Source organism: Rhinoderma darwinii, chromosome 4 (assembly GCF_050947455.1).
Source record: "Rhinoderma darwinii isolate aRhiDar2 chromosome 4, aRhiDar2.hap1, whole genome shotgun sequence".
In the NCBI taxonomy this organism is placed as follows: domain Eukaryota; kingdom Metazoa; phylum Chordata; class Amphibia; order Anura; family Rhinodermatidae; genus Rhinoderma; species Rhinoderma darwinii.
The window spans coordinates 200,468,173-200,483,831 of NC_134690.1; the positions used below are offsets into that span (position 1 = coordinate 200,468,173).

The following is a 15,659-nucleotide window of genomic DNA, read 5'->3' on the forward strand; positions in this document are numbered from 1 at the left end:
AGTACACCTAGGGGTGTAGCCGGATGTCTGCCTGAACAGACGTGCTTTACAGAGATCCCGAGACCCCTGACTCCTCATCCTACTTATATCACAGTCATCCTAAAGATTTAAACAATTTCTTGTGCAGGGAGGTGACTACTACACATGTGTGTATTCCTGGGTTTGGACTCTGAACGGTCTCATTGGAGCTATCGGGGGTGAGACGGCCTGGCACTTCCGGTCTGTACATCGTGGTTAAGCTGTGACACTTACCTCTGGAGGCCTGTATTTGCAGTGGTCGGGCTCTGCAGGGACATGCCGGGGGAGATGCAGCTGGCTGGGAGACAGGAAAAGTTGTTTCCATGCAATGTATATATCGCTGGCAGCGAGGTAGGTGCTCTTACGTGCACACCTGCTTACTTTCTGAGATTACCTCCCTCTGATTGGGGATCCCTTCCTGGGTGCGTGAGACGACCTGTGACCCTTGGACCAGGGGCGTAACTAGGAAAGACTGGGCCCCATAGCAAACTTTTGACTGGGGCCCCCCCCCCTCCCCTGGGTGTCACACAACCCCCCCCCCCCTTGTAGATAGTGCCTTTTTTACAAACCCCCCCTTTTGATAACACCATACAGCCCCCCTGTAGATAACGCCATACAGCCCCCTTTGTAGATATCTACAGAGGGGGCTGTATGGCGCTATCTACAGAGGGGGCTGTATGGCGCTATCTACAGAGGGGGCTCTATGGCGTTATCTACGGGGGGCTGTATGGCGTTATCTACGGGGGGGCTGTATGGCGTTATCTACGGAGGGCTGTATGGCGTTATCTACGGGGGGGCTGTATGGCGTTATCTACGGGGGGACTGTATGGCGTTATCTACGGGGGGACTGTATGGCGTTATCTACGGGGGGACTGTATGGCGTTCCCTACAGGGGGGTATATGGCGTTCCCTACAGGGGGGGACTGTATGGCGTTCCCTACAGGGGGGGACTGTATGGCGTTCCCTACAGGGGGGGACTGTATGGCGTTCCCTACAGGTGGGGACTGTATGGCGTTCCCTACAGGGGGGGACTGTATGGCGTTCCCTACAGGGGGGGGCTGTATGGCGCTATCTACAGGGGGGCTGTATGGCGCTATCTAGAGGGGGGCTGTATGGTGTTATCTACAGGGGGGCTGTATGGCGCTATCTACAGGGGGGGCTGTATGGCGCTATCTACAGGGGGGCTGTATGGCGCTATCTAGAGGGGGGCTGTATGGCGCTATCTACAGAGGGGGCTGTATGGCGCTATCTACAGGGGGAACTGTATGGCGCTATCTACAGGGTGGCTGGATGGCGTTATCTAGAGGGGGGACTGTATGGCGTTATCTAGAGGGGGGGCTGTATTGCATTCCCTACAGAGGGGGCTGTCTGGCGTTATCGACAGGGGGGACTGTATGGCGTTACCTACAGGGAGTCTGTATGGCGTTCCCTACAGGGGGGGTCTGTAGGGAATGCCATACAGCCCCCCTGTAGGGAACGCCATACAGCGTTTCCCCCCCCTGTAGGGAACGCCATACAGCGTCCCCCCCCTGTAGGGAACACCATACAGCGTCCCCCCCCCTGTAGGGAACGCCATACAGCATCCCCCCCCTGTAGGGAACGCCATACAGCATCCCCCCCCTGTAGGGAACGCCATACAGCGTCGTCCACCATGTAGGGAACGCCATACAGCGTCCCCCCCCTGTAGGGAACACCATACAGCGTCCCCCCCCCTGTAGGGAACGCCATACAGCGTCGTCCACCATGTAGGGAACGCCATACAGCGTCCCCCCCGTAGGGAACACCATACAGCGTCCCCCCCCCGTAGGGAACGCCATACAGCGTGTCCCCCCCTGTAGGGAACGCCATACAGCGTCCCCCCCTGTAGGGAATGCCATACAGCCCCCCCCTGTAGGGAACGCCATACAGCCCCCCCCTGTAGGGAACGCCATACAGCCCCCCCCTGTAGGGAACGCCATACAGCGTCCCCCCTCCCAAAAAAATGCGACCTACACTGTGCAAATAAAATACATGTATCCCCTATCCACAGGACAGGGGATACATGTGTGATCGCTGGCAGCGATAGGGAGAACGGGGGACTGAAAGTCCCCCCAAGTTCTCCATGACTAACCTCTGACTTCCGGCGTCTGCGCAGCTCTGTAGAAATGAATGGAGCGCTGGTCACGCATGCGCACAAGCACGACCGGCGCTCCATTCATTTCTACGGAGCTGCCGACACAGACCCCGGAAGTCCGAGGTTTGTGATGGAGAACTTCAGGGGACTTTCAGTCCCCCGTTCTCCCTATCGCTGCCAGCGATCACACATGTATCCCCTGTCCTGTGGAGAGGGGATACATGTCTTTTGCTTAATGGCAGAGCGGGAAGATACCTCCCTGCTCTGCCGTAGTTTTCAATGGCGTCGCGCTGTAGCAGCCATTGCGGCTGCTAGCGGAGCCTCCGGCCATGGTGGGGGCCCGTGCCGGCGGGCGACACGGGCCCCCTCATGCCGCGGGCCCCGTAGCAGCCGCTACTGCTGCTACGGCGGTAGTTACGCCACTGCCTTGGACTCTACTGTCTCCACCTACGCCACTGAGCCTGCATAATTGTGGTTATACGTTGCTCTGGACTTCCACACGCTCTGTATATCATCTCCAATAGAGGGCTACTGACCCGTTTCCTTCCCCCCACCCCCGCCTGCTGGTCAACCATTTTACATACTCTGAAGCCTCATCTCTCTGACATGGGGGGTAATAGAGGAAAAAAAGGAAAGCGTATATCACTGGCAAGGAACTCAGTGCCCCCTTCAGATGATGAATTTGTAATGGAGGACCCTCCATTCCAGTCACTGGATGACCTGGACAACAATGCCTCCTGTGCCACCATATCTAAAATAAAAACTAATACGGCAAAGAGGCTTGAACAGTTTTCCAGGCCTACTTGTCTGCTTGTCTCTCCAAACCCTTCCCTATCGCTTTTAATGGATCCTTAAGCCCTCCAAGTCCGCTGTCTCTACAGGACCAGCCTATATCCTCCTCACATATGGACACCAAATTTGCGGAGCTCCTGACTGCTATCAACACATGCCAATCTATGCTGGTTACTAAAGTTGATGAGCTGCGTCAAGATTTTGTTATACTGAGGCATGATATGCAAAAAATGTGCAAATGCACTAATGAAACTGAGCGTAGGATCTCCGAAGTAGAAGATACTCTAAGACCTATACCAGCTCAAATTATGGAATTAAGGAGGCAGGTCTAAGCCTCAGTCGGGTGAGCTGACGACATGGAGAATCGTGACTAAATAAAATAGGTGTGGTCGAATTGACGGAAAAAGCTGAGGGTCTGGACCAGGTGGGCTTTTTGGAAAAGTGGTTGAAGGAGACCCTTGATGTAAAGGCTTTCTCTGCATTCTTTACCATTGAACATGCACACAGGGTCCCTGCTCGCCCGGTCTCTCCGGGTGGACCACCTCTACACCCATTACTTGCTCGCATACTGCACTTCAGGGATAGAGACGCCGTTCTACAGGCGGCTTGATAAAAAGGAATAATTCTTCGATACTCAATGGATCTCAATATACCTGGACTTCTCCGTGAATATTAGGAAGCAGCGTGTCCAGTTTACGGAGGTTCGCAGGAAATTTAGAGAGAAGAGGTACAAGTATACCATGCTTTACCCTGCCAAATTGAAAATGGTTGATGGGTCCACTTCTAAATTCTTTCTTTCTCCTGATGAGGGCCTGGAATGGGCAGATGGGGCACCTCGTGCCCCTGGAGGTGCTCCTCCACCTGACTGAGCTGTTTTAATATGGAACTGATCCTGTTTTGGTTGATTTCGGCTTCAATGTTCAGATGTGGTGGTCGTATGTCACTTTACAATGCTCGTTTGAAAGAACACCTACATTTTCTCCAAAAATTTGATATATGTTAGATAATCTTCTCCCGGTAGAGGGAGTCAGGTCTCGAGACTGTGCTAAGTGGTAGCTGTTAGCTTAGTCACGGACCACTGTTCTCTATTTGTTTCCAGTTAGTGGGGAAAGGTCTACACTTAGATAGTTTGATGTTTGACAGGGGTTGTTGGGGTCGTTTTATTGATTGTTCTGTACATATATGTTACATATGTTGTTTGAATGGATGCTTGTGTGTGCTCCTGTCTCCCTTCCCATTTTGATTTCACATGGTATATGGCTGCTCTCTTTACCCTAGATTCATTATAGCTTTAATTAAGGTATTAAGCTGGAATGTCCGAAGGCTTAACTCTAAATTTATAGGAGCTCTTGTTTTAGATTTTGCGAAGAAACATTCTCCACACATTATATGCTTGCAAGAGACTCATCTTATCAGACGAAACAAATCCTGGCCTAAAATGGGCTTGGACAGCAAGGGGGTATGAGTCATGAGACTATTCTCATGGAGTTTTGCTCCTGGTAGCCAAGCGCATGCGTCTGGAGGTAGCCTGTGATCACTTTGGTAGATGTGTTGTAGTGCACTGTTCCATACATGGTTCAGTTTTTACCATAGTCAATTTGTATGTTCCACCACCTATGGATCCTAAATTGTTAGACAGGGTGGGGAAGTTGTCGGGATTTCTGTCAATGTCCGGTTTTATGTGTTGGAGACTTTTATTATTTATTTATTTCTGTTACATATATAGCACCAACATATTCCACAGCGATGTGCAGAGGTCCTCACTTACTGTCCCCATTGGGGCTCACCATCTAAATTCCCTATCGGTATGTTTTTGCTGTGTTGGAGGAGACCAGAGTATCCAGAAGAAAGCCATGCAAACACGGGGAGAACATACAAACTCCATGCAGATGTTGTACTTGGTTGGATTTGAACACATGACTCCAGTGCTGCAAGGCAATAGTGCTAACCACTGAGCCACCATGCTTTAATGATGATGCTGTGCCAGATTCCTCGGTGGACCAGATCCAGATCATGCCTCTGCTCACCTAAACTCATGGTCCTCAGCGCTTAACCCCTTAACGACCGGCGTATAGTGTTTTTACGTCGGCCGTTCAGGGTAGTTCTTCTGAAGCGGCGCCTTTTCACGTCGGCACTTCAGAATATCTTTCCCCGCATCGTGCACCCCACTGCTGAAGCCCGGGCTGTTAGTAACAGCCTCGGGCTTCAGGGCAACGATCGGAGACCACTAGCAGTGGTCTCCGATCATATTCAACCCCTCAGATGCGGCGTTCAATAGCGAGCGCCGCATCTGAGTAATTTTAGAGGGAGGGGGCTTCCTCTCTAATCCCACTGGCATCCCCACGTGCATCGCGTGGTGCCAATGGGTTCTATGGCAGCCTGGGGGCCTAACAAAGTGACCTAACAGGTGCCTGTCAGTTTTACACTGACTCGCAATAATACACAGCAATACAGACGTATTGCAGTGTATTATAATAGCGATCAAAAGTTTGCACAGTAAAGTCCCCTAGTGGGACTAAAAAAAAAAGAAAATAAAAGTTAAATAATGTTTGAAATAAATAAATAAATGTCCCAAGTAAAAAAAAGAAAACCCCCCACTTTTTCCCCTTACAAAATATTTTATTATGGAAAAAAGTAAAAAATTACTTATATTTGGTATCGCCGCATCCATAACAACCCCAACCATAAAACGATTACATTATTTAACCCGCACGGTGAACGCTGTAAAAAATATAATAAAAAACAACGCCAGAATTGCGGTTTTCTGTTCATCCTGCCTTCAAAAGATTTGATAAAAAGTGATCAAACTGTCGCATCTACTCCAAAATGGTACCAATAAAAACTACAAGTCATCCCGCAAAAAAAAAAGCCCTCATACAGCTGCATCGGTCAAAAATGAAAAAAGTTATGGCTCTTAAAATATGGCGACACAAAAGCAAATCATGTGTTTTTACTGTGTAAAAGTAGGAAAACATAAAAAAATCCATATAAATAGGGTATCGCCGCAATCGTAACGACCCGCTGAATAAAGCCATTATGTTATTTATACCGCACGGTAAACGGCGTAAAATTAAGACACAAAAAAAAAAATGGCGAAGTTTCTGTTTTTTTTTCCAGTACCACACTAAAAAAGTTATTAAAAAGTTAATCAATAAATCATATGTACCCCAAAATGGTGCTATTATAAAATACAACTTGTCCCCCCCAAAAAAAGTTCTTATACAGCTATGTCGATGCAAAAATAAAAAAGTTATAGATCTTTGAATGCGACGATGAAAAAACGTAAAAAATTGCTGTCATTAAGGTTTAAAATACCTTTGGTATTAAGGGGTTAATCTCACTGATGTGTGGCATTGGAAATTCCCAACTGATAAAGTATACTCGTATTACTCCTCTACTCATAAGACATTCTCTAGGATTGATCTTGCTATGGCATCCAGAGATTTTTTGCCTAGGATCACTTCTATTACTTTAACTCCAAGAGGTATATCGGATGACTTGGCCCTTCTATTGACATTTTTATTTGGACCTCATGCCGATTCTAAAGTTTGGAGGCTTCATCAGGCATGGTTCCTCTCCTGAGGTCGCCTCTGAGGTCTCGGCTTATGATGTTACATAGTGGGGAAATAATTCTTACCACCCAGACCCCCTTGTGGTATGGGATGCTTAGTAAGCTACTGTTAGAGGAGCATTTGCAGCCAGGGTGGCGAAACATAGAAAGGTGTCCAGAGTTAGGGAGGTGTTTCTTGTTGGCGAGGTCCAGAGAGCTGAACGAGAATATATTGCAAATCCCTAACCCAGTGCTAGGAGTCGATGGGCGGGGGTCCAGACGGAACTACTTATCTTATACACTGAACAAACTAAAAAGCGTGTGCTGTCTACCGAGGCATCCATATTTGACTTTAGGGACAGGAATGGTAAACTCTTGGCATAATTTTCACAGGCGGAGCCATCCGTTGTATCATCAAAGGGTGTGCTATGTACTGCTTCGAAGGATATAAATATGGTGTTTCATTATTTTTATGCTGCATTGTATGGCTCAAGGTGTTGTGTTCCTCCAGGAGAGAGAGAGAGCAATTTCTTGACTCTCTCCCCTTATGACATCTATCTGATGCACAGCCGATTGAGTTGGATAGACCGCTTGTGGAAGGTAACATAGAAGAGGCTATTCATTCACTGCCTACCGGCAAAAATCCTGGTCTGGATTGTTTGGGCGGTGAATGGTATAAGGCTAATTGTAAAACTCTGTTCCCTCGGCTCCAGGACATGTAATCTAGTGCCCTTGAGCTGGGTATCCTGCCGGACAACATGCATGAGGCTCTTATTGTGGTGTTGTTGAAACCAGGGAAAGACCCTACTATCCCGGATTCTTATCGTCCTATATCACTTATTAACTCGGACGCTAAAATATTGGCCAAAATCCTAGCAACTAGATTAAAGACGGTTATTTTATCCCTAGTTCACCCTGATCAAACTGGCTTCATGCCTGGGAAGGGCACAGATATTAATAGACATAGACTGTTTCTAAACATTGACGCTGCTCAACATGATATCCCCCCGCGATTTGTTCTCCCTCTGGACACATAGAAGGCCTTTGACTCCGTTGAGTGGCGGTATCATTGGATGCTCCTTTCCCGTTTCAATTTTGGTCCCAAAATGATAGCTCTAGTTCGCCTACTATTCGCCGAATATTGATATTTCTGGTTCTTTCTCCCTGGGACGTGGTACCCGCCAGGGTTGCCCACTCTCTCTCTTGTTGTTTGCCCTTGCAATAGAACCCCTGGCACTGGCCAATCTTCCTCCATACAGGGGATTTCTAGAGGACACATTACTGAAAAAAATCTCCCTATATGCAGACGATACACTGGTATACTTAGCGGATGATGGTCCTTCTCTGGCTTTTCTGTTACTACTAATGGTTACATTTGGGGCCGTCTCCGGGTTATCGGTGAATTGGTCTAAATCGATTATGTTCCCCCTTTCCCCTGGATATCGCTCCTAGCAGAACCTCCCATGCCACTACAAATAGCCTCCCAATTTACATATCTTGGGTTTTATGGCCACCCTTAATTTACTGCGCTATCGTAAACTCAACTTAACCCGCTTGGTAGACTCTGTGAATACTTAACTTAACTCCTAGAGGAACCTACCTCTTTCATTATACGGCAGGATTAATCGCTTTAAAATTATATACCTACGTAAGTTTTTAGACTTATTTCGTGCCTGCCCAATTATATTACCTAAACAATTTTTAAACAGCTTGACTGTTCTGATTTCCTTTTACTGGCATGGTGGTGTACCTAGGTTTGGTCTTGGTTTATTACAGGCCCCTAAACATATGGGGGGAATGGCAAAACCTAACCTCTATTTGTACTACTTGGCGTCTCAGTTGGTGGTGGCACGATGGTGGATCGATATAGACTTAAGTAATACTGCCACTGCACTAGTGGGCGCACTTATGACTTTCTATGAGAGTCTTACGAATCTCCTTTATAGCTTTAATTCCCCATGTCACGTGCCACTCCCACTTCAGACTGTGGCTGGAGCCTGAGGGCAGCACATGTTCAGGTAAGGGGCCAGTCGGCCCTCTAATAATCCCCTAGAACTCCATTATGGAATAACCCTTGGTTATCCCATCTCAGGTCTCTGCCAGGGGTGGTTATGTGGTTGGGGGTCAAATTCCTGGGTCAACTATATTCTGCAGACTCTGGATATGTCTCCTTTTCTGAACTAGGGGATAGATTTGAAATCTTGAGAAAGGCCATTCTTCCATTATCTTCAATTGGGACATGCTTGTGCTGCCCAATTCTGTTCTACCACACCTCTGATGGGCTTTTCTCGATTAGAGGACCTTCTTGAAAGGGGTGTCCGAGTCTGTTACAGTGGATGCAGCTGGTGAACAAATATGTAACTATGTATCAGAAATTGTATCTCAACAGAAAACGGTCCTGATAAATTTGGAAAGATATGGTCCAGGTGGTTGGAGATCTCAGAAACTGTGTGTAAAGGATCTGCCAGGCACTGCTTCGGGGTTAATTCCCAGAATTAATCAGTCAACACCTGAGTGTACATCCCTGAGACAGACACCAGCTTCCTCCACTCAGGCTGGCAGGCTTAGGAGTGGGAGAGCCTATCGCAACCTGGCCAGACTCAGCTAGCTCCCGCCCTCGGTCTATTTAAGCCTGCTCTTCCTGTCCATCTGTGCTTGTGAATTCTTTCCTTGAGGTTTCCTGGCCCAGCTACAGCTCCTGCTACTTTTTGATCCTGCTCCATACAGACCCCGGCTTACCGACTACTCTTCTGCTTTTCGCTTTGTACCTCGCACTCTCCTGGCTTGACTCGGCTCGTTCACTACTCTGTTGCTCACGGTGTTTCCGCGAGCAACTGCCCATCTCCCTTGCTTGTATTCCCTTGTTTGTTTGTCGTGTTTGTCATGCACTTACTGAGCGCAGGGACCGCCGCCCAGTTGTACCCCGTCGCCTAGGGCGGGTCGTTGCAAGTAGGCAGGGACAGAGTGGCGGGTAGATTAGGGCTCACTTGTCCGTTTCCCTACCCCCCCCCACCATTACAAATTCACAAGCCCTATACCTAGTCTACCCTGGTCCCTGACACCATTATGGAACCCCGTGAAACCCTGGCTCAGCAAATGCAGGGTCTCTCCCTACAGGTCCAGGCCCTGGCTCAGAGGGTCAACCAGCCTGATGCTACCTTGGTAGTTCCCCTCACCGCACCCCTTGAACCCCACCTCAAGTTGCCCGACCGGTTCTCAGGTGACCGGAGGGCTTTTCTCTCCTTTCGGGAGAGTTGTAGGCTTTACTTTCGCTTAAAGCCTCACTCCTCAGGTTCTGAGAGCCAGCGGGTGGGTATAATTATGTCCCGGCTCCAGGAAGGGCCCCAAGAGTGGGCCTTCTCCTTGGCTCCTGGCGCCCCTGAACTTTCCTCCGTTGATTGTTTCTTTTCTGCCCTCGGACTTATTTATGACGAGACTGACAGAACTGCCTTTGCCGAGAGTCAGCTGGTGACCTTACGTCAGGGTAAGAGACCTGTTGAGGAGTATTGCTCTGACTTTAGGAAGTGGTGCGTAGCTTCTCGGTGGAATGACCCTGCCTTAAGGTGCCAGTTTAGGTTGGGTCTGTCGAATGCCCTGAAAGACCTGCTAGTTAGTTATCCCTCTTCTGACTCCTTAGACCAGGTTATGGCTTTAGTGGTACGACTTGACCGACGTCTCAGGGAACGACAACGTGAACGTTTATGCGTTTTTTCCTCCGACTCCCCCATGATGCCTCCCGAAGTCCCGTTGCTTCGTTTCTCCCCTAAAGACTCAGAAATACCTATGCAACTCGGGGCCTCCGTGTCCCCTCAACAACGTAGAGAATTCCGCAGGAAGAATGGTCTCTGCTTCTACTGTGGGGATGTCAAGCATCAAGTAAACAACTGTCCCAAGCGTAAGAATGCTGTCAGAGAGCTCCCGCGTCTAAGTGATCATCGGGGAGGTCACTTGGGCGCACAGGTATTTCCCGTAAATATGAAACGTACTAAGATATTGCTTCCCTTTCAGGTCTCTTTTGGTGGTAGGTCTGCTACCGGCAGTGCCTTCGTGGATTCAGGGTCCTCTACTAATATCATGTCTGTGGAATTTGCTATGTCTCTCGCTATGCCTCTGATTGATTTGCCTAAACCTGTTCCGGTAGTGGGTATCGACTCCACTCCTCTTGCTAATGGTTATTTTACACAGCATACCCCTGTTTTTGAACTCCTTGTTGGCTCCATGCATTTGGAGCAATGCTCTGTACTATTGATGCAGGGATTATCGTACGATTTGGTTCTAGGTCTTCCCTGGTTGCAGTTGCATAATCCTACGTTTGACTGGAATACTGGGGAGCTAACCAAATGGGGTAATGAATGTTGTACGTCATGTTTTTCTGTTAATTCTATTTCTCCCCCTAAGGAGGTGAATACGCTACCCGAGTTTGTTCAGGACTTCGCTGATGTTTTCTCTAAAGAGGCCTCCGAAGTATTACCGCCTCATAGAGAATACGATTGCGCTATCGAATTGGTACCAGGAGCTAAGCTTCCTAAGGGTAGGATATTTAACCTTTCTTGTCCCGAACGTGAAGCCATGAGGGAGTATATCCAGGAATCCCTGGCCAAGGGTTACATTCGTCCCTCTTCTTCTCCGGTAGGTGCTGGCTTCTTCTTCGTAGGGAAGAAGGATGGGGGTCTTAGGCCATGCATTGACTACCGTGGCCTGAATAAGGTCACGGTAAGGAACCAGTATCCCCTTCCTTTGATTCCTGATCTCTTTAATCAGGTTCAGGGGGCCCAATGGTTCTCTAAATTGGATCTACGGGGGGCGTATAACCTTATTCGCATCAAAGAGGGGGATGAGTGGAAGACTGCGTTTAACACGCCCGAAGGCCATTTCGAATACCTCGTCATGCCCTTTGGGTTGTGCAATGCCCCTGCGGTCTTCCAGAACTTCATAAATGAGATTTTGAGAAATTACCTGGGGATATTTCTTGTAGTGTACCTTGATGACATATTGGTGTTTTCCAGGGACTGGTCCTCCCACATAGAGCATGTCAGGAAAGTGCTCCAGGTCCTTCGAGAAAACAAACTGTTTGCCAAAATCGAAAAATGTGTATTTGGGGTACAGGAGATACCATTTTTAGGTCAAATCCTCACTCCTCATGAATTCCGCATGGACCCTGCCAAGGTTCAGGCTGTGGCTGAATGGGTCCAACCTGCCTCCCTGAAAGCGCTACAGTGTTTTTTGGGGTTCGCTAACTATTACAGGAGATTTATTGCTAACTTCTCGGTCGTCGCTAAGCCTCTTACGGACCTCACTCGCAAGGGTGCTGATGTCCTCCATTGGCCCCCTGAGGCCGTCCAGGCTTTTGAGACCCTCAAGAAGTGCTTTATCTCGGCCCCCGTGCTGGTTCAGCCCAACCAAAGGGAGCCATTTATTGTGGAGGTTGACGCGTCCGAGGTGGGAGTGGGGGCCGTCTTGTCCCAGGGTACCAGCTCCCTCACCCATCTCCGCCCCTGTGCTTACTTTTCTAGGAAGTTTTCGCCCACGGAGTGTAACTATGATATTGGCAACCGCGAACTTTTAGCCATTAAATGGGCATTTGAAGAGTGGCGCCACTTCCTGGAGGGGGCTAGGCACCAGGTAACGGTCCTTACCGACCACAAGAATCTGGTTTTCCTAGAATCTGCCCGGAGGCTAAACCCGAGACAAGCTCGATGGGCGTTGTTTTTTACCAGATTCAATTTTTTGGTTACCTATAGGGCCGGGTCTAAAAATATTAAGGCGGATGCACTGTCGCGTAGCTTCATGGCCAGCCCTCCTTCGGAGGAAGATCCTGTTTGTATTTTGCCTCCAGGTATAGTCATTTCCTCTATCGAGTCCGATTTAGTCTCTGAAATTGCTGCTGATCAAGGTTCAGCTCCTGGGAACCTTCCTGAGAACAAGCTGTTTGTTCCCCTGCAATTCCGGCTAAGGGTACTTAGGGAAAATCACGACTCCGCACTATCTGGCCATCCAGGCATCCTGGGTACCAAACACCTCATTACCAGAAATTATTGGTGGCCTGGTTTGCCTAAAGACGTTAAGGCCTACGTCGCCGCCTGTGAGGTTTGTGCCAGGTCCAAGACTCCCAGGTCCCGACCAGCGGGCTTACTGCGTTCGTTGCCCATTCCCCAGAGACCTTGGACACATATCTCCATGGATTTTATCACCGATTTGCCTCCATCCCAAGGCAAGTCGGTGGTGTGGGTGGTGGTAGACCGCTTCAGTAAAATGTGCCACTTTGTGCCCCTCAAGAAACTACCCAACGCCAAGACGTTGGCTACCTTGTTTATCAAACACATCCTGCGTCTCCATGGGGTCCCCGTCAATATTGTTTCTGACAGGGGGGTACAATTTGTTTCATTGTTTTGGAGAGCCTTCTGTAATAAGTTGGGGATTGATTTGTCCTTCTCCTCTGCTTTCCATCCTGAAACCAATGGCCAAACGGAGAGGACTAATCAGTCTCTAGAACAATACTTAAGATGTTTTGTCTCTGACTGTCAATTTGATTGGGTTTCTTTCATTCCCCTCGCCGAATTTTCCCTTAATAACCGGGTCAGTAACTCGTCAGGGGTCTCTCCCTTTTTCTGTAATTTTGGGTTTAATCCACGGTTCTCCTCCGTTTCACCTGGTTGTTCCAACAATCCCGAGGTGGAGGTCGTTCATCGGGATCTGTGCACAGTCTGGGCCCAGGTTCAGAAGAACCTAGAGGCGTCCCAGAGCATACAGAAGGCTCAGGCCGATAGAAGACGTTCTGCTAACCCCCTGTTTGTGGTCGGGGATCTGGTGTGGTTGTCATCCAGGAACTTGCGTCTCAAGGTTCCGTCCAAAAAGTTTGCTCCCCGGTTTATTGGGCCGTATAAGGTCATTGAGGTCCTCAGTCCTGTCTCTTTCCGGCTGGAGTTACCCCCGTCTTTTCGTATACACAACGTGTTTCATGCCTCCCTCCTGAAACGCTGCTCCCCGTCCTTGGCCCCCTCGAGGAAACCTCCTGTTCCCGTCCTCACCCCTGAGGGGGTGGAATTTGAGGTGGCCAGGATCGTGGACAGCAAGATGGTCCAAGGCTCCCTCCAGTACCTGGTCCATTGGAGAGGATACGGGCCCGAGGAGAGGACTTGGGTACCCGCCCGGGATGTTCACGCTGGGGTATTGGTCAGGAGGTTCCACCTGCGTTTCCCCAGTAAGCCAGGTCCACTTAGAAAGGGTCCGGTGGCCCCTCATAAAAGGGGGGGTACTGTAAAGGATCTGCCAGGCACTGCTTCGGGGTTAATTCCCAGAATTAATCAGTCAACACCTGAGTGTACATCCCTGAGACAGACACCAGCTTCCTCCACTCAGGCTGGCAGGCTTAGGAGTGGGAGAGCCTATCGCAACCTGGCCAGACTCAGCTAGCTCCCGCCCTCGGTCTATTTAAGCCTGCTCTTCCTGTCCATCTGTGCTTGTGAATTCTTTCCTTGAGGTTTCCTGGCCCAGCTACAGCTCCTGCTACTTTTTGATCCTGCTCCATACAGACCCCGGCTTACCGACTACTCTTCTGCTTTTCGCTTTGTACCTCGCACTCTCCTGGCTTGACTCGGCTCGTTCACTACTCTGTTGCTCACGGTGTTTCCGCGAGCAACTGCCCATCTCCCTTGCTTGTATTCCCTTGTTTGTTTGTCGTGTTTGTCATGCACTTACTGAGCGCAGGGACCGCCGCCCAGTTGTACCCCGTCGCCTAGGGCGGGTCGTTGCAAGTAGGCAGGGACAGAGTGGCGGGTAGATTAGGGCTCACTTGTCCGTTTCCCTACCCCCCCCACCATTACACTGTGGTTTAATTATGTTAATATTATGAAGTGGGGGTAGGATTAGCTCGGGATATTGGAGCATTTAGATTAATGGAGGGTGAATGTGTGTTTCTCTATGTTGGGTATTGGATGTTGGCACTTTAATACTCCGGTTTAACTGTGTCTTAAACCAATGGGATGCTACTGAGTAGCCATATCCTACTGAGGACTGTCATTATAATAGGGTATCAGTGCCTTATTTGTTATCTGTAATTTTTCGGATTGTTTATTTGTACTTTGTACTACTAAAATTTTAAATAAAGCCTTTTTTTAAAAAAAACAAAAACAAAAAAAACAAAGTACACAATTTTTCCATCAAATGTGTCCAGCTTAGGCAAAGTTCCCTGATCCCCTTATATTGCATACTAGCCTGCATCTGAACGGGTGCGGGAGGGGCAGTGACCCCCACAACTTATGACAAAAACAGTCTATTGTATTAGGGAAGTACATGGGAAATTCTCTCTTTAAAAACAAACAATAGGTTTGTCTAAACCCATTACTGGATATATATTGTGCTGCCTACGCAAACAACAGGTTTGTTTAACCCATCATTGGGTGGATATTGTGCTGTCTAAATGACGTTATGGATACAATCTATACAAGATAATGTTGTCTACGATGATGTTTAAATATATGGCATATGCAATCTCCTTTTTCATGTATGTTAGTACTTTTAATTTTAAAGAAACCTAGTAAAAGCGAAATTTTACATATACAAGCTCCGGATCTATTGTTTCACAGCTTAGGCAAAGAGAAAAGAAATAGCTGGACACAGCTGATATATGTTAATACACCCTTATACTTTCTTCTCATAAAAGGAAGTGTTAACATAGAGTCCTGAGAATTAACCTCAACATATTATCATGGTCAGTTGAATTGCATATGTATATCATGTTTTATTTTTTTATTTTTTTCAGAGTGCTAGATATTACCTCAACTCCCCTGACTGAACTTGAGCGTTGGCACCACAGACAAAAAACATTGGGTTTAATAACTGAACAATTACGAGGAAAAGAATGCAAATCTGTCATTGGTATTTTGATTTCTTCAAAATCTCGTCTCCTAAAGAGATGGAAAGCAGTTGATATCAGGTTAGGACATTTTGTTATAAAATTAATATGGCAGTTAAAAATAAATTACATCTTAGGCTATGTTCACACGGAGTATTTTGGGGGAGGAATATCTGCCTCAAAATTCCGTTTGGAACTTTGAGGCAGATTTTCCTCTCCCTGCACGCCGATTTTCGCGGCGATTTTCGCGCCGTTTTTCGCCCGCGGCCATTGAGCGCCGCGGGCATAAATCAGTGCGAAATACGCTTTCTCTGCCTCCCATTGAAGTCAAT

At 48.2% G+C, this 15,659-nt stretch overlaps 1 protein-coding gene across 1 annotated transcript in view; it reads left to right on the plus strand.

The window, feature by feature from the left end:
* Window positions 1–15,659, plus strand: part of LOC142759653 (dynein axonemal heavy chain 5-like) — a 466,211-nt gene that overhangs the window by 24,876 nt on the left and 425,676 nt on the right. The window contains 1 exon segment of the mRNA XM_075862058.1: window positions 15,235–15,408. Within this exon segment, the coding sequence (XP_075718173.1) occupies window positions 15,235–15,408 (174 nt within the window).